The sequence below is a fragment of the Sus scrofa genome, chromosome 14 (assembly GCF_054392235.1).
Source record: "Sus scrofa isolate SSC_HxYL_T2T_F1_AM1 chromosome 14, Sscrofa_HxYL_maternal_Yorkshire_Landrace_v2.0, whole genome shotgun sequence".
NCBI lineage: Eukaryota > Metazoa > Chordata > Mammalia > Artiodactyla > Suidae > Sus > Sus scrofa.
The window spans coordinates 155957851-155975272 of NC_139396.1; the positions used below are offsets into that span (position 1 = coordinate 155957851).

The 17422-nt window shown below is 45.4% G+C and overlaps 1 protein-coding gene across 4 annotated transcripts in view; it reads right to left on the reverse strand.

Annotated features, from left to right (window-relative positions):
* CPXM2 (carboxypeptidase X, M14 family member 2) overlaps positions 1 to 17422 on the reverse strand; it is a 146514-nt gene that overhangs the window by 68084 nt on the left and 61008 nt on the right. For all 4 annotated transcript variants that reach the window (XM_013983827.3, XM_021073605.2, XM_013983826.3 and 1 more), the window contains one exon: positions 8527 to 8666. In XM_013983827.3, the coding sequence (XP_013839281.1) occupies positions 8527 to 8666 (140 nt within the window). The remainder of the gene's footprint in view (positions 1 to 8526; positions 8667 to 17422) is intronic.

The following is a 17422-nucleotide window of genomic DNA, read 5'->3' on the forward strand; positions in this document are numbered from 1 at the left end:
CCAACATGCTCTCCTCACCAACCAGGAGACGGAGGCTTGGAAGCGAGATAAGACGACCCAAGCCAACCTTGGTCTCGGGCCTCCCGTGAGCCACTCTAAGACCACACAGGAGGAGCCGGAGCAGGGCCCTCCGGGAGAGGACGGACCATCCATGGCCTGAGTGCTCCAAGAGCTTGGCTGGAGAGAGGCGGGGGTGTGTGTGCATGTGTGAGCCGAGAAGGGAAAGAACCCTAAGAAAACATCAGGAACCACAGATATTTGTGGGGTACTCACCATTCCTGATAGGCTATCTTAACTGCCTGAAGTGTATGAACTCATTTAATCTCCACAGTGATCCTATGCAGCAGGTACTATTATCTCTATTCTACAGATAAAGAAACTGAGGCTCAGAAAGGCTCAGAAGCACACACAAGGCCAAGCAGCCAGGGAGTCTGGAATCCCAGTCTCACTATAGAATCTGTACTTTGGGGGGAGGGGGAGGGGGAGGCAACTGTGGCAAAAGTTCCTGGGCCAGGGATTGAATCCACAGCACAACAGCGACAATGCCACATCTTTAACCACTAGGCTGCCAGGGAACTCCCGGAATCTGCGCTCTTATCGGCTCTACTCTACCAGGTGAGGACCTGGATAACTGAAAAGGAAGGACACCCAAGGACTACGAGACATGTCCCCATGGGGTGTGACACGTTTCCTCAAAGTGCTTTGTGCACTAAAGCGTCCCTTACGGTGGGCAGACTCTGGGCTGGTGGGGCCATCCAGCCTCGGGAGAGGAGAGAATCAGGATGCGATCTGAACCCTTTTGAATGGCAGAGCAGGTGAGGGGGGCAGTCATGGAGACCTTCCCTGTGCAGGGCTCCCAGCCAGCACTGGGGGCTGGATGGCAAACAAGAGCCAGGCTCCGTGGGATCCCTGGGAGTGACATCAGTACGGGTACAAACAAACCAACAGGGACTCGAACAGAGTCACATGAGGATGCAAAGCAACTGAGACTGGGCTTCAGAAGGATGGTGAGAGAAGGGCCCTGAATTTCGGGAGGCTTGTGCCTTCAGATGGGGGAATGGCACGTGCAAAGGTCCTGAGGCAGGAGCATGCTTGCTTATCTTCAGAACAAAGAGGAGGCTCCTCGGCTAGAATGAACAAGCGATGGGAAGGAGGTCAAACGGGCGGTGGGTGCCAGTCTGCACAGGCCCTGCGGGTACAGGTGTGGGAGCATGAGGTGAGCTTAGCCAGGGAGGGTGCCCGTGCAAGGGGACCCGCTCCACCAGGAGCAGATGAGAGAGAAGGCATCCCTCCCCGAGGGTTTCCTGGGGACACAGACCCTGGGTAAAGCCGGGTGACAGAAGCTGCATCTCCAGGAGGGAGTTCCAGAGCTGTTTCCTTTTCAGAGGCTTTATCTCCTGAGAACTTACTCCTTAGTCACTGGCACCCAGAGCCACACAAGGAAGAACTGCATTCAATCTCAAGTCAGTACCCCTGCGTTGTGGAAACTTAACAAAGTGAAGAAATGATTGCATGCCGGGCCTTCTACTTGAAATTGGAGATGTTTACATCGAAACCCATTCTCGCCAAACTCAGCCGTCCAGAAACTTGACAGTTTTCATAGAGGTTAGAAAGGAGTTTGGAAACTTCTGTCTCTCCCCCCCCCCCCGCCCCCCAGCCCCGCCACAGGTGCCAAACACTTCATTTTGCCAATAAGGGAAGAGACGCGGGGGGTCACGTTCTGAACACGCACGCGCTGCTCTCCCGAGGTGCCGCCTAAGTGATTTACGAAGTGCCAGCGGCCGCCCTTCGAGCCCGGCTGCCAGGGGCTGCCAGGCGTCCTCGCACGCCTGGCCCAGCCTGGCGCCCCCTTCCCTCTGCGCTGGCAGGCTGCTCGGCCTCGGGGCCCAGTCCTCCGGGAGTGGAAAACCAGACGAAATCGAAAAGAAGGGGAGGGACCCAGTGATCACTTCTCACTGCGGAAACCAGAGGTCCAGCTCCTGGGCCAAAAAAAAACCCGGGCCACGAAGGTGTCGGGAAGGTTTCATTTTTCATCCCGGCTCCGGAGGAACACCCTCCAGCTGCTTCTGCGTTTGCCTCCGTCTCTTGTCACCTTCCTTTTCCTTCGCAGACACATCCCGCCATCTCCTCAACCCACCTCCTGAGCCACAGGGTCCAAAGGTATCTTGGAAATTCTCCCACAGGGGGCAGCACTGAGCAGCCAAACCCGCAACCTCAATGTTCCCAGAGGTCTGCTCCTCCCCAACCCTCCACCCCGCCCCTCCGGACCCCGATCCTCGCCTCTACTGGCCCCGTAGAGTCCCCAGATGACCTGGGTCTTCCCTTTCCAAGTTTCTATTTCTTCGGAAGCCTCATCTCCCCCAGGAATTTGAACTTGACGTTAACTTCCAGGGAATCAGCCCTCTGGCTTTGACTCTTTCCTGACCAGCCCTGGATCTCAACCTCATAACCCTTCACTCCTAATGCGCTGTGTCCCACCTGGGTCCCACATTGCCCGTGTCCTGGACCTCCTTCAGCGGTACTGCCACCAACTCCACCGCCCCCTAGTGGAGAAAGAGCCAATGGTACCAAATGGGACCATTTCAAGTCCTTGCGTTCCGGGCGTCAGCCAAGCCCCCTCTGTAACCGGGCAGAGCAGCTCCCTGCCCTTTTTAAGCCTCCAACCCCTAAATATGCCATTCTCACTGTCTGCAGAGGACCAACCTCCTACTTCACCAAGAATAGAAGCCCCGCTGGTGTGAAGGCTCTGAACCCCTCAGCACCCCCTCTCCCACTCTAACTCAGGGCCAGGAGACGCTCCTTGGTCCAGATGAGCCCTGGCACCTGTGTCAGCCCCACTCCTCACCACCACCTGGCACCCCTCAGGGAGCTACCCCTCCCATGGACACAGCGTTCTCGAGAAAAGGGCGGGAAGCAGGCCTTTCCTTGACCTTGTCTTCCTCTGAATGCAGTGCCCCATGGCTCCTCTTCTCACCATCGGACTTCTCAAAGGGGAAGCTCACATTCAGAATCTCAGCTAAGACTGGGCGCTGACAAACAAAGTGAGCTTCCTCGGGCTGGGGCTGTCTCCTCTACCACCTCTGCATCCTCAGCCACAAGCCCGGCTCACAAAACACACGCCATTCATCCTGCTCCGATGAGCCCAACTGCTCTGAAAAAATTCAACCAACCAGGCAAACCGGATTCCCCAGCCCTCACCGTCCAAACTCGTCAATCAAATTGCTGCTTCTCTTTAAGGACACACTTACAGACTCTCAAGAGAGGGTGAGAATTGTTTTGTTTATTAAATAATTAAAATTTAAAACATTGGGCTATTTTAAATTGCCTGTATTTCACCCACGTCATTAGAAGCATCTCATCACCACAGGCAGGATAATTAACTTTTCAATCATCACGTTCATTAGCATTATAACACTCAGAGATCTAATATACTTTCTGAAATCGGGAAAACAAAAGATTGGCTTTCACTAGTACACGAATGTTTCACTAAATTGCAACACAGTGGGGAAGGGTCATTTATATTGGTGAAAGATATGAATGATTCAACATCATGAAAACAATTACATATTATTACTTTCATATAGCATGACTTATTTGAAAATTACTAAAACTAGAATCATAGCGTTTTTGATCAACTTGGTTATGAACTAGTCTCAGACCATGGCTAATTCATGACCTGCCATATCACACTTCATATCTGCATCCCAGGTCGGGCGGAAAACAACCCTCTATCTCCATCCCCAAGCTATTGGACCTGTCAACACGTTAGATTCTTCCATCCGACCGAGCATTCCCTGCAGGCAGGCCCCTTTTTATATAGAATGCTTCGTGCAGAGTGCTCAATCTACAGGCGAATGAATTCATAAACACAGCAAGACAATGTCAGGAACAAATAAGATGATGGATGTTCATCTTAAAATACCAACCGTCAAAGTTTTATAAATAAAAAATATTCAGTGTCCTTAAACATATACGGTAACTCCAACATGCGTGTATAATCTAACAACCAGATAGATGCTATTTATAAACAGCCACATCCATTCGACCAGTCCCAAGGAGCCATCACCCCATTTCCCTTCAATTTCTAAAGTATCACCAACCAAATTGCAACACTCTGAGGTGAGGGTATGTTTTGCACTTTTGCCTAGAAAAGTCAAACTCTAATTCCAACTCTGCCATTGCCTATCTTGTTCTGAATTCCACATCTGCCTGTTACCCTAGAGGATTCAGAACGAAGCAATTAGCACTTGGCAGGATTGTAACCAGCTAAGAGGTGCCCTCAAGCTGTTTAGTACACTTGTGCCTAAGCGATACCTGGATGAATGATCTGCTAAGGATGCTCCTAGGTAAGGCGAGGGCCAGGCAGGCGATGCTCCCCCCAACACCAGAGTCACACAAAGCAGCTTCATCTCTCTCTGGTTTCTGAATGTTTCCAAGAAAGACTTTATATACAAGAAGATCTATGGCTGAAAATTAAGCTTGAAAACGACTGTTCCAGACAAATCCCAGGAGATAGAGAGGGAAGAAGGTACCTCTTTTTTTTTTTTTTGGCCACCCTGGGGCATGTGGAGTTCCCAGGTGAGGGATCAGATCTGAGCTGCGGTTGCAACCTACGCTGCAGCTGTGCCAACACCAAATCCTTTAACCCACTGTGCCAGGTCAGAGATCGAACCTGTGACCAGGCTCTGCAGAGATGCCGCCGATGCAGTTGCAACACAGCAGGAACTCCAAGAAAGTCCCATTTATTGAACACCTGTTTATTACATGCTGGAATCTTAAAACATCATAAGGTGATTGCATTTAGCTTTTGCCACATCTTGATGAGCTAGATGGTAGTTACCCCATTTTAAAGAAGAGCAAACTGAGGGTCAAAGAGAGAAATTTCCTAACTAGCCACAATGTGATCCCAAAGCCACACTGTTTTTCTGTGCCTCCATCTCTATAACTCCTTGTCACCTCTCAACCTACTCTTTTTTTTTTTTTTTGTCTTTTTAGCTATTTCTTGGGCCACTCCCGCGGCATATGGAGGTTCCCAGGCTAGGGGTCCAATCGGAGCTGTAGCCACTGGCCTACACCAGAGCCACAGCAATGCGGGATCCGAGCTGCGTCTGCAATCTACGCCACAGCTCACGGCAACGCCGGATCCTTAACCCACTGAGCAAGGGCAGGGACCGAACCCGCAACCTCATGGTTCCTAGTTGGATTCGTTAACCACTGCACCACGACGGGAACTCCTCAACCTACTCTTTTCACATCCCTGCCCGCTCCCCCTTACAAGTGAAGCTGGCTCTCAGTCACTGACACTCATAAATTAATTAACTCATTACCATTCGGTGTGAAAGACTCTTTGCCAATTTGTTACTTCCTTACAATATTCATTCATTAGACAGTCATTGATTGAGCATCTATCAGATGCCTGGTACTGGGCAAGATCCCAAACACAGGCTATCAAGGCATTGCCTCTACCAGAGACTGGGGGGGAGAAATATGGAAACCAATAAACAGGAATATTAAAAATGGCACCATAGGTGGCGGTATGGGGAACAAGGTGGGGCAGAGGACACAGGAGAGGGAGGATGGGTCCACTATGTCTTCTTTGCCATTGGTATGTGGTGAGTTCTGCTGTTGGCATGTTTTCTGGTCCTAAGGGAATAGGGCCCAGGGCCTCCACATTATTCATGGGAAAAGGGCTCAGACACCAAAATGTACACGTGTCCACGTCCTCTTCACTCGCCAGCGCACAGTCTTATTCCGGAGGCAAGAGACACTGAAACTCCTCAGATTTCTTTTCACTGTTCTTGGCTTGAAATACATTCAGATGTTTAAAAAAAAAAAAAAACCTGACTCTTAAAAGCAATTCTATCCCTTGCCTCCTTCTTAGATGTTCCCAGTCCTGGGCCAAGTCAAAGAGAGATATTGTTCTGCTGCAATTTCTTATCCACCCCAAACCCTCTTGTGTTTCTGCCTGAAATAGAATGTGAGCGGCACGCCTACCTGCTCTTTCTTTTAATCCAATAATAACCCAACCACTGAATCGCGAGTGATAGTGAGTGGGCAGGTTACTAACCAAACATTAAGGTAAAATCCTTGCTTTCCTCCCACTGGATAATCTCAAATCACACCTCCTTTCCAAGTGTCTATTCTCCTTAGCACGCCAACTTTTTTCTTCTCCTGAAATCCTTGCCTTTCAGAATCTAAACAGTGAAAACAATTGGTGTGGTCATAACCCACTGGTGAGGGCAAAACACAGACCCCAGAGCAAAACTCAGCATATGTGAACTCATTCCTAAGGGCCACTGAAAGGTAAGAATAAAACGTCACACACAAAGGAGCATAAATACATAACCAAATGCTGTCAAAATGCACAAATTATTCCCGCTTTGGATTTTTTTTTTTTTTTCTTTTTAGGGCCGCATCTGTGGTACATGGAAATTCCCAGGATAGGGGTTGAATCAGAGCTATAGCCGCCAGCCTACACCACAGCCACAGCCACAGCCACTCGGGATCTGAACTGCATCTGTGACCTACACCCCAGCTCACAGCAACGCCAGATCCTTAACCCACTGAGCGAGGCCAGGGATCAAACCCTCATCTTCATGGATGCTAATCGGGTTCATCACTGCTGAGCCACAATGGGAACTCCTGGAAATTTATTTAAAGGAAATGATTCAAAGGGGATCAAAAGTCTGTACAAAAGGATATGCGACAGTAGAAAAGGGAGGTGCTGACAGAGGTGTGGCTGAGTCAATTACAGGCTATTTGAAAAGGATGCTCACGAAGCCTGAGTAACAGCATGACAACGCCATGGATCTGTCTTTAGGCGAAGGGTGAAAGCTGCACACATGATATGATTGCAAATAGGGAGAACAATTGTGTTTGTGCGAAGGAGACTGGAGTTCTGGATCATGTTCCAAGACGCCGTTAGATGTCACAGTATTGTCCTCACAGTCAAAAAAGCTCAAAGGAAAACAGACGTGGAGCCACTGCCTGACAACTGCCATTTTATAAGAAAGCCCCCTTTACAGCGACAACGACAGGCAGAACGATGTGAGCCCAGGAGCCAGGTTCCCGCCTCTTATCCGGATTGACTTATTAATGTTGGCCTTTCTAGGAATTAAATGAATCCAATCAACAAATGACCGATTTTATGTGACTGCCAGCAGGTAATTAGTAATACCTGAAAGGGGTGGAGCCATGGGATCAGAGAGGGCAGGGCGGCAGGGCAGGGGGAGGGCGGACAGGGCAGGAGGGCTCTTAGCTAACTAGGTCTGCAGCCCGTTTCCTAGCGTCTAGGTGAGGGGCACTGGGGCCCTCAGTTTCTCAGTGTAGACAGATATTACAGGAATTGAAAATGTCTTGTTTAAATTTAGAAAACACCCCGGGTCCTGCAGCCCCTCCGAATTCTCGCCTCGCCCACAATCTCTGCACATTTGCTGTCCACACGGCTTGAGCCCAGGACAGTGCCTCAGATGCAGCCCAGCCTGCCCTGAGCGGAGGTGGAAGGATTTGGCTTTGTTTACACATATATTGTTTATTGTTGTAAAATATACCTTTTAATTTTATATACTATACCATAAAATGTATCCTTTTAATCCTCGGGCAGTGTACAATTCCGTGGCATCAGGTACTCTCATTTTCTTGTACAACCATTACCTCCATCCATCCCCAGAAATTTGCATCATTCCCAACTAAACTCCACACCCACTACACAGTAACACCCCACCTGCTTCCCCCAGACCCTGGAGGCCACCATTCTCCTTTTTGTCCCTATGAGTTTGTTCTAAGGACCTCACGTAACTGGAATCACTCAGTGTGTGTCTGGCTGATTGCATGGAGCATAATGTCCTCAAAGTTCATATTTTTGAACGTTGAAGGACGTTTTTCAGAATTTCCTTCCTTTTGAAAGCTAATACCTCATGGTACATCTGTACCATGAGGTGAAGAGTTTTAAGGGGATAGAGCCCATCTCTCTTGGGACTACGAAGGTTACTTACCCAGCCCTGATCCCAAGCTCACCTTTGCAAAATGGGCCTCCATCTCACTCTCCAGCCCCACACTGCTCATCCTTCAATTGCACTACTCCTCTAGTAGTTTATTTGGGAACCTGCTTAGGCTTCATCTTTCTTCCCCGAGTCTGGAAGATTCCGACCTTCTACCGCAGGACCGTGGCTGGAGCCCATTAGCTGCTGCTTACTGGTTGTGCAGAATTCCCACTGCAGGCAGTCTTCAGGCCACCAGTCAGGGGACCAATAACTTGCCCCAGATCCAAGATGGCAGCTACCTGGCTAAACCGCATCACTCGGACAGCACTTTTGTCGGCTCAGCCTAACCTATGAGTCCCCATCTCTGGTCCTGGACCAAAGGAAGGTGTTTTTCCACGAGATGCACCTTCCCAGCCATTCCAGGCTCCCGTCCTCCTGCCGTTTTCTTCTCCTCTATTGCCTAGCACCACAAACCTCTCGGCAACTTCCTAGAACTTTAGACCCAGGCACAGGGTCCAGGAAGCACAGGTCCAGCCACACTTACAACCAGAGCGAGTTCCTCCCTTGAGTGATGACACCCGTGAATTTGGTCAGACGTCTGGCATCCACTTCAATCCACTGATGGAGGTCGTTCCTTCCCGCACACCACGCCCCGTCGTAGAAATCATTTTCATTAATACCCGCCTGAAAAGAAAGAGAAGGTAGTCTTCAGAAAGACCCAGAATAGAAGAAAATTAAGACAAACTTTTTTTACGAGATTTTGAGCAAAGGAGGCGAGGACAGAAGGGAATGGAGACGTGGATAAAGAAAATTATTGCCACCTGAACGCCTTATTCGAAATGATGAGAAAGGAGTTGCTTATTATTAACGAGGGGGAAATATTTCAATATGCTGCGTTTTCCTCTTGCCCAGTGTGAATAATGAAATTTAATGAGTTTGCGTATTACTCATCCATCCAGCAAACAGAGATCATTTCCTATGTACACCTGCCAGGTGCTGGCGAAACAAAGGTGAATCGTGCCCTCTGAGAACCTCAAGATTTGGGCAGGAAGAAAGACCTGAAAATGGATGAGTCAGGACACAATAGGACTTGTGTCATTTCAGGAATAGGAGCAAACTGCTACAGGAGCATCGAGAACAGCCCAGCCCACTTGGTCTGGGGGACACCACGAAAGGCAAACCCCAAGGCAGAGGTGATATTTGAACTAGGTGCTGAAGGCTAAGTTCATCTGGCGAAAATGTATTTATCAGGACATATTTATGTATTTATTTATTTTCTTCTTAGGGCCACACCTGCGGCATACGGAGGTTCCCAGGCTAGGGGTCAAATCAGACCTGCAGCTGCCGGCCTACGCCACGGCCACGGCAACACTAGATCCCAGCCACATCTGTGACCTACGCCACAGCTTGCGGCCACGCCAGATCCTTATTAACACACTGATCGAGGTCAGAGATCGAGTTTGCATCCTCGTGGACACGACATCAGGGTCTTAACATGCCGAGCCACAACTGGAACTCCTTTATCAGCATTTAAGTCATTTGATGTATTTGAGTATCAGCTGCAATTGCTACCCAAGATTCTCTTTATCTGCATGTACAAGGCAGGTGAAGTCTCTGCACTGGAATTTTCCCTGTATCATCACCCATTTGAAGAGACAATTCCCTGACCTTAACAAAAACACAAACAAAAGACCTGCGAGCCAGGTGAACCTTCCTTCTAAGACCCTTTCTGCAGGAATCCCATTTCCCCATGGCTATTTCAAAAGTATATAACCAGATGAGAAAAAGGCTGAGCGATACTGAAGAGATAAAAATGACAGGCCAGTCTATCTTCCCTGCCTCTGGGCACTTCTCTGCTGAAATTCTTACTTTTAATGGCCAACAGTGACATGAAAGTCAGAGCCCAGCTAGAATAGAGGAACAGCTGGGCTAAGAGTCCCATTTCCGGAACCCACCCATCACTGCACTGGCAAACAGAAGCCTTATATCAGGACGAACACAGCACATGCATTCTCAGTTCACTCCCGAAACAATCCTGAAAGGGCTCTGAGAGCAAATGTCAGAATTCTAACGTATCACCTTCTTCTAAAAGCACAACCACCTCAAATGAAGGTGAATAAAAAAAGCTGTGAGCCTACTTGCTCCAGAAGCCCAAGCTCTCAACTAACCAGTACCTTCATGTCTGTAATAAGGATCTAGAGGTGCTGCAAGGTTCTGCCTTCTAGGGCCATCAAAGAAAGGCTAAATTTTGCAAGTGTGTGTTACTGGTCCTTACCTGCGCTTCGGGGCTTGTTTAAAGTAATGGCGACTCTTAAGTAAAACTTCTCTTTTCCCAGTGCTGCCAATCAACGGGGAGACCACCATGCCAGCTTGAAGGCGCTCCTTACACAATCGCTCCCTTTCTTCATCTAAGCCACGTATCCCCCCCACTGGAGGAGACCTGCAGCCCATTAAGGGCCTGTAATATCACAAGTCATCTTCTTTAAAAAACCATAAGACACACTACACTTTTGTGGCGGTTCCTCTTTACTCATAAACCACCCATGAGGCTGGTGCTCAGAACAGTTCCATTCGTTTATGGAAATTAACCTTCACCTTGCCTCTGCATTATGCCAAGTAATGGCCCAGGCAACAGGAATACAAAAGTAGACAACGGGGCAGAGCTCAGTATGGGCAGGCAGAGTGAAGTCCCCATGATGGCGCTTGTGCCTTGGTCTTGGCATCTCAAGACCAACCACTGCACAGTGTGCTGATTAAGAGCATGTGCCCTGGGAGTTCCCGTCGTGGCGCAGTGGTTAAAGAATCCGACTAGGAACCATGAGGTTGCGGGTTCGGTCCCTGCCCTTGCTCAGTGGGTTAACGATCCAGCGTTGCCGTGAGCTGTGGTGTAGGTTGCAGACGCGGCTCGGATCCCGCGTTGCTGTGGCTCTGGTGTAGGCCGGTGGCTACAGCTCCGATTCAACCCCTAGCCTGGGAACCTCCATATGCCACGGGAGCGGCCCAAGAAATAACCAAAAAGACAAAAAAAAGACAAAAAAAAAAAAAAAAAAAGAGCATGTGCCCCGAAGTCTTGTCTGGTTGTGAATCCCAGCTCTGAAACTTCCATACTATACAAACCCCAAACAATTTGCCTAAATGTTCTGAGCCTTCCCCATCTGCTCAAGCAGGGTCACTGAGCATTTCTCGCCTAGGATGCTGGCTGTGCTTCCAACAGGACCTGGCACGTAGCTAGCCTGGACTCAAAAAGAACTGAACGCTTAATAAAGGTTAGTTATCAGTGCATCTAAAACAATGAATGTTTGGTAAATCATGAAAATACAGGTGTTTTATGAATGATTTCACATTTTACAAAATTCTAGGGAATTGGAATACTATTCCAGTTAATTGGTGTCACACTGTCTAAAAGCTCAAATATCCAGAACAGAGTTATAAAATCGAGTCCCACTGTCTTAAATTCTCAACAGGAGTCCATATTGCCCCTAGGGGACAATGTTTGCAGTGATTTGGAGCCGTCATAACTGGGAAAGGTGTCTGCGTGCATTTGGCCGCTAATGGATAGAGGGCAAGGGATGCTACGAACCATCTGACAATGCACAGAACATTCCCCAGCACAAAGAGTTGCCTGGCCCAAAATGTCGATGGTGCTGAGGGTGAGAATGCCCACTCATGGGCCAAGCAGACAAAAGAGAGTTGCCACATGGCCCAGGATGTTCCCCCTCAAGGTTCACAGAAGCCTAGGGCAGCTGTCCTCATGCCATTCAACCAAAATCCACTGACTGGGCTCTGAAATTCAATTTATGGTTCCTGGTTTGGCCAGCCTGGATTATTTTACTTCTACTGCCAATCTCAGTTCTTTCTGAGCCCACTAGCAGTCAATTAAATGCAATAAGCTGTCAGGGCATTGAAGAGCCTTTCCTGAAGCTGACGCTTTGGGAAATGACAGCCACCTCTGCAAAATCAATTATAAATTTATAAAGCCAACGCCTGGGAGAATTCAATGAAAGAGGAGGTACCGGCCCCAGAGGCGGCACCAAGTTACACCAGGGTGCTGAAAATGATACTTAGTAAAATGTCTGAGAAACCAAGAAACATTTTTCCTTCTCTGTTTAATAATGCAGAGAAATACTTCATAAATTTTGGAGGCATTTCCGTCAGAAGTTATTGAAATAAAAGACTGGATTCCTTAAAGAATAGGCTAGTCTTGAAAACACCACTTGCATGGAGTGATTATTTGTGCTATGGTACCAAATATATTAAGAGGATGCAATTTTCTCAAGGCAATTACTATATATAGCACCATTTCTTTACCTTAGAAAACCTCTACCAATGCATCTAACAGACTAAATTTTGCTTAACATAAGTGTGGGAATTATTGATTCCACGACAAAGAGAAAACCTGATTCTACCCATTTAAGATCAAAGAGGATTTTTGTTTCAAAATAATGGCTTAAATATGTTAATTTTTCCATGTTCTTCTCTCAAAAATTCCCCCAAACAAAGAAAACAAGATAAAGAAGTACCACCTTGATTTCTGATAAAGCTAGGAGACATTCATAATATCCAAATTATGATATATGGAGGGAGAAATTAGATGGAGGACTATTGAATGACTCAGCAAGAGAAGGAAGTGCTAACTTCTGAGGGGCAGAGCAGAGAGAAGCAAGCCACACAGAACCTAAAAAAGCTCAGAAACTAGATTCTTAGGTGTCTTGGAAGGCAAGAGTGAGGCAGGACACAGGGAATTGATTAGGGAATTGATTCAAAATGCATATTAAAAAAATGTAGATTCTCATGTCCCTATCCTCACTCTGCAGAAGATCTGAAATTTTCTCTTAAAAAAAAAAAACAAAGCAGGCAGGTTCTGGATTGGGGGACCCCAAATGCAAAGGGGGGAAGATGTGATGTGAAAAACAGGGAACGTGGTGGATATGACCCAGTGAAGCCTGAGGTGATGCGCCTCCCATCCTCCAGGAACACAATGCAGCCAAGTAGAGAGCAGAAGACAACTAAATAAACAAAGAAGCTCCAGTTATTATCCTTTGAAAGAGAAGATCTTGCTTGCATGAAACAAGAGCAGGATATTCTTAGGAAGGAAAAGGTGGTGTACCAGAAAGAGCTCTTGGAATACGAAAATTCCAGAAACAACAGACAGTAAGAGACAAGTAAGAAGAGCAGAGGATGCAGTCAGAGTTTTTTATTCAGGGGAAGAAATGACATAAAATACTGCACTGTAATGTCCCAGATCTCTAAGGCTTAAGCCTCTGAGAAACTAGTATAGGCCAAATAAGATCCTTACCAAGAGATATCATTGTGTACTTCAAAACATCAGAAAGAAAGAAAAGACTCTAAAAGCTTCCAAAGAGGAAACAAATAATAAAACAAAGACAAAAGAATAAGAAGGGTACCAGAATTCTCAGTAGCAACATCTGAAGCTAAAAGAATGAAGAGATACTGACCCTGAAATTCTGAAAGAAAAGGTCTTCCATCCTAGAATTTTATACTCAGCCAGACTGTCAACCAAGGGTGATGGTAACATGAAGACAGGTTTCAGGTTCACAGATCCTCAAAAAAGGTATCTTTCAGGTCCATTTCCCTGAAGCTATTATATGATGTGTTCCACATAAATGAGGCAGAACACAACAAAGAGAAAGACGTCAGATCCACAGACCAAGGGTTGCAACATAGGAGGGAATTCTCAGAATGATGGGTTAGCAAGTCCCAAGACGGTAGTGATGTAGAAGACCCAGAATACTGCAGGTCCAAGGGCTCCTGAAAGGCTGTCTATAGAAACGTAACAAACAGAAGTGAGGCTAAGAATCACTGAACGGATCCGACCTTACAGAAGGGTACACTGAAGGGTATTTTACAGACCCAGACTATCGTAGTGTATGGGGAGATGTCTTTAAAAAACATGAGCAGTTCCAAGACAGCAAAGAGTTGTCAAGAAATTTTATAAAAGGAATCTATTTCTTGGCTCCAAACTACAATAATTCTTGGCTCCGTAGTAAGCAGTATTTACAGTCATAATAATTAAAAAACCCTAAAATATAGATTTATCCAAAACTTGAGATACAATTTTTTGGAAACGTAAATAAGGGTAACTTGGTAATAAAAAGAATGAGATGAAATTCTCATCATCCAAAAGAACTTGAAAGATCTTGGACTTGAAAGATCTTGGACTTGAAAGTCCAAAGTTTATAAGCCAATACATATCAATATGTGCATATTATTTAGAAGTTAAGATTTAAATGCCCAAATAAACGATTAAAAAGAGTTGGAAATAGTTGTCCTATTCACAGCATTTGATGGCAGCCAGGGAGTGGGTATAAGGTGAAATGCCTCCACAAGGACTACTGTTTTGTTTTGTTTTGTTTTTTGTCTTTTCCAACTACATTGAAGAATAATTGACAGATACACTGGTATATATTTAAAGCGTATGACATGATGATTTAATATGCATATTCATTATACAGAATAATTAATTCACTGATCACCTCAAGTGTTGGCTCACTTTGTGTGTGTGTGGTGAGAATGCTTAATATTTAATTCTCAATGATTTTCAAGGATCACAGAATATGGTATTATTAACTATAATCACCATCCAATGTATTAGATCCTTTGAATTAATTCTTCTTATAACTGAACATTGATAGCCTTTAACCTACATCTTCCCGTTTCCCCTCCCCCTCAGCCCCGGGATACCACTATGCTATTGTTGTCATAATCCTTAACTGCTCTGATTTCTTCACTTGCTCATAAAAGAGGTAAGAATAAATTTTAATGTTAAGAAGGAAAGGAAAGGAGATACATGGATATAAATAGTAACTGATATAAAGCTGACTTTTTTTGGGGGGGCACACTGGCAGCATATGGAGGTTCCTAGGCTAGGGGTGGAATCAGAGCTATAGACGCCAGCCTACACTGCAGCCACAGCAATGCAGAATCTGAACTGCCTCTGCGACCTACACCACAGCTCACGGCAACTCCGGATCCTTAACCCACTGGGCGAGGCCAGGGATCGAACCTGTGTCCTCATGGATACTGGTCAGATTTGCTTCTGCTGAACCATGATGGGAACTCCTAAAGCCTACTTTTTAATTATTTAATTATCTGCCTGTCTACAGAGTACCTGCTCGGTGCTAGGCATTATGCAAAGTGCTTTGCTTTATGGCATACGTAGAAAACCGTGAATCTCAGAATTCACTGTTGTGAAATCACTGATCTGCACAGTACGTATTTCATGATCATGGGAAGTCGCTATACAGAAACATCTGGAAGCAAATCAAAAAGTGATATTCAAGCGAATCTAACTATTTAGCGATTCCAGGATAACACAGCTGCCACTTTGCAAACATAGCCCAGGGCTATTAGGACAGAAACAGAATAAAGTTAATAGTTATTTTAAAATATTTTTGAGAAATTTAGAAGCAGAGTCTGAAACTTTATAGAGACCAACAAGTTACCTTCTTTGGAGGGAGCGGTAACCTAAAAATATTAGATGAGGCATCTGATAAATATAGGCAAGTAACTAATCTCCCATAAAAGGCCATATCATGGTCTGAATATCTACCTTCAGTCAATTTCTGTGATAAACTTTAGATAAAGCCATAAAACTGCCTGGCTGCATGTCAGCTGATCCTTTTGCACGTTAGCAGAGTGCCTTGCCAGTTCAGCCCTTAATTATCAGTAAAGTTGGTTAAAAAAATACTCATTGTTTCAGATGCCATTTTTAGAAGCCCAAACCAATGTTAAAAAACATTTCCTTGCACTGGCCAAGGAAACCAATAAAAAGCAAGAGTTTTGAAATTAAAAACACTTAAAAATAAAATCTACTGGGAGTTCCCATTGTGGCTCAGAGGAAACGAGCCCAACCAGTATTCATGAGGACATGGGTTTGATCCCTGGTAATTACTCCATATAATGTATATGCATATCAAATCATCATATTGTACACTTTAAATATATACCAGTGTATCTGTCAATTATTCCTTGAGGTAGTTGGAAAAGTGGGATAAAGATCCCGCATTGCTGTGGCCGTGGCGTGGGCCGGCAGCTGCAGCTCCGATTCAACCCCTAGCCTGGGAACTTCCATATGCTGCTGGTGGGGCCCTAAAAAGACAAATAATAATAATAATAATAATAAAATCTATTGGATATATCTTAAAGCATTTATTAATTATTTTAAAAAATAAAAGGGAGAGAAATATGTTAATTGAAAAGATAGTAAAAATTTTTCATATCAACATTCTAATTCAGTTCAACTAAACTCTGGGAACACTTTGGTCACTCTAATTGTATATCTGTGGAATATGTTGTTTAATTCTCAAATAAACAATTATTTATTCACTCACCAAAAAGTGACCCACATAAAGACAGAGGGTGTGCCCCCATGCTCGAGGGATATAGCACAGCAAGGATTAGCTTCTGCAGTCCCATGTAGGCTAAGTTCAAGTTCAGGTTCCACAGCTCCATATCTAAAAATCCTTAACTAGGTCAGCCTGTCTGTAAAATAGGGTCAGAAACCGAATCCACCTGGTAGGACTATTTCACAAGTCGCATGTGAAGTACCACAGAGTGCCTGGCACATAGTAAGCACTCAGTAAAAGGAGGGTTTGAGGGCACAAGCATGACCCACCCTGTCTTGGGTATCTACCTGCTGACACCTGTGACTGAATTCGCTTTATGCTACAATCAAAGTTTTCTTCTTTAACAAGTGAACTTGGTCAAGTTGGCTCATTAACAGATGTTCTTTGTTTTAACAAGTCATCAATCTTTTTTTTTTTGCTTTTTAGGGCTGTACCTTCGGCATATGGAAGTTCGCTGGCTAGGATTTGAATTGGAGCTGCAGCTGCCAGCCTACACCACAGCCACAGCCACACAGGATCTGAGCCTTGTCTGCAACCTACACTGCAGCTCACGGCAACGCCAGATCTTTAACCCACTGAGCAAGGCTAGGGATTGAACCCACATCCTCATGCCAACCTGTCTTAGATATTCAATTTTTATTGCTTCTTTTTTTTTTTTGCTTTATCTTTATTCATTGACCAGTTTTCTTTGCTTTAAGTGCATATTTCTTTCCTCTGGAAATTTTAAAGATGTACCTTTGTTTCAGTGGTTAATTTAGTAACTCCACCTTAATGTAACATACTTAATTTTCTATTTTCTTAGAAAGTTTCTATTAATGCCTATTAGAGGCAGTGAGGAAATCACTATTTCTATTTCCTGCTACTTCCCAGTCTTCCCCTTCATCACCTAATTTCATTTATTATATGCTTAACATTCACTTTTAAACATTTCAATCAAATGTACCTCCTTTCTTTGATTTACCAGCATTTTTTGTCAATTGTCACAGAATTTTAAAATACATACAGAGAAGTGCCCAAGTCCTAAATGTGCAGTTCAATACACGTTTACAAAGTACATGCACCCACATACCCACA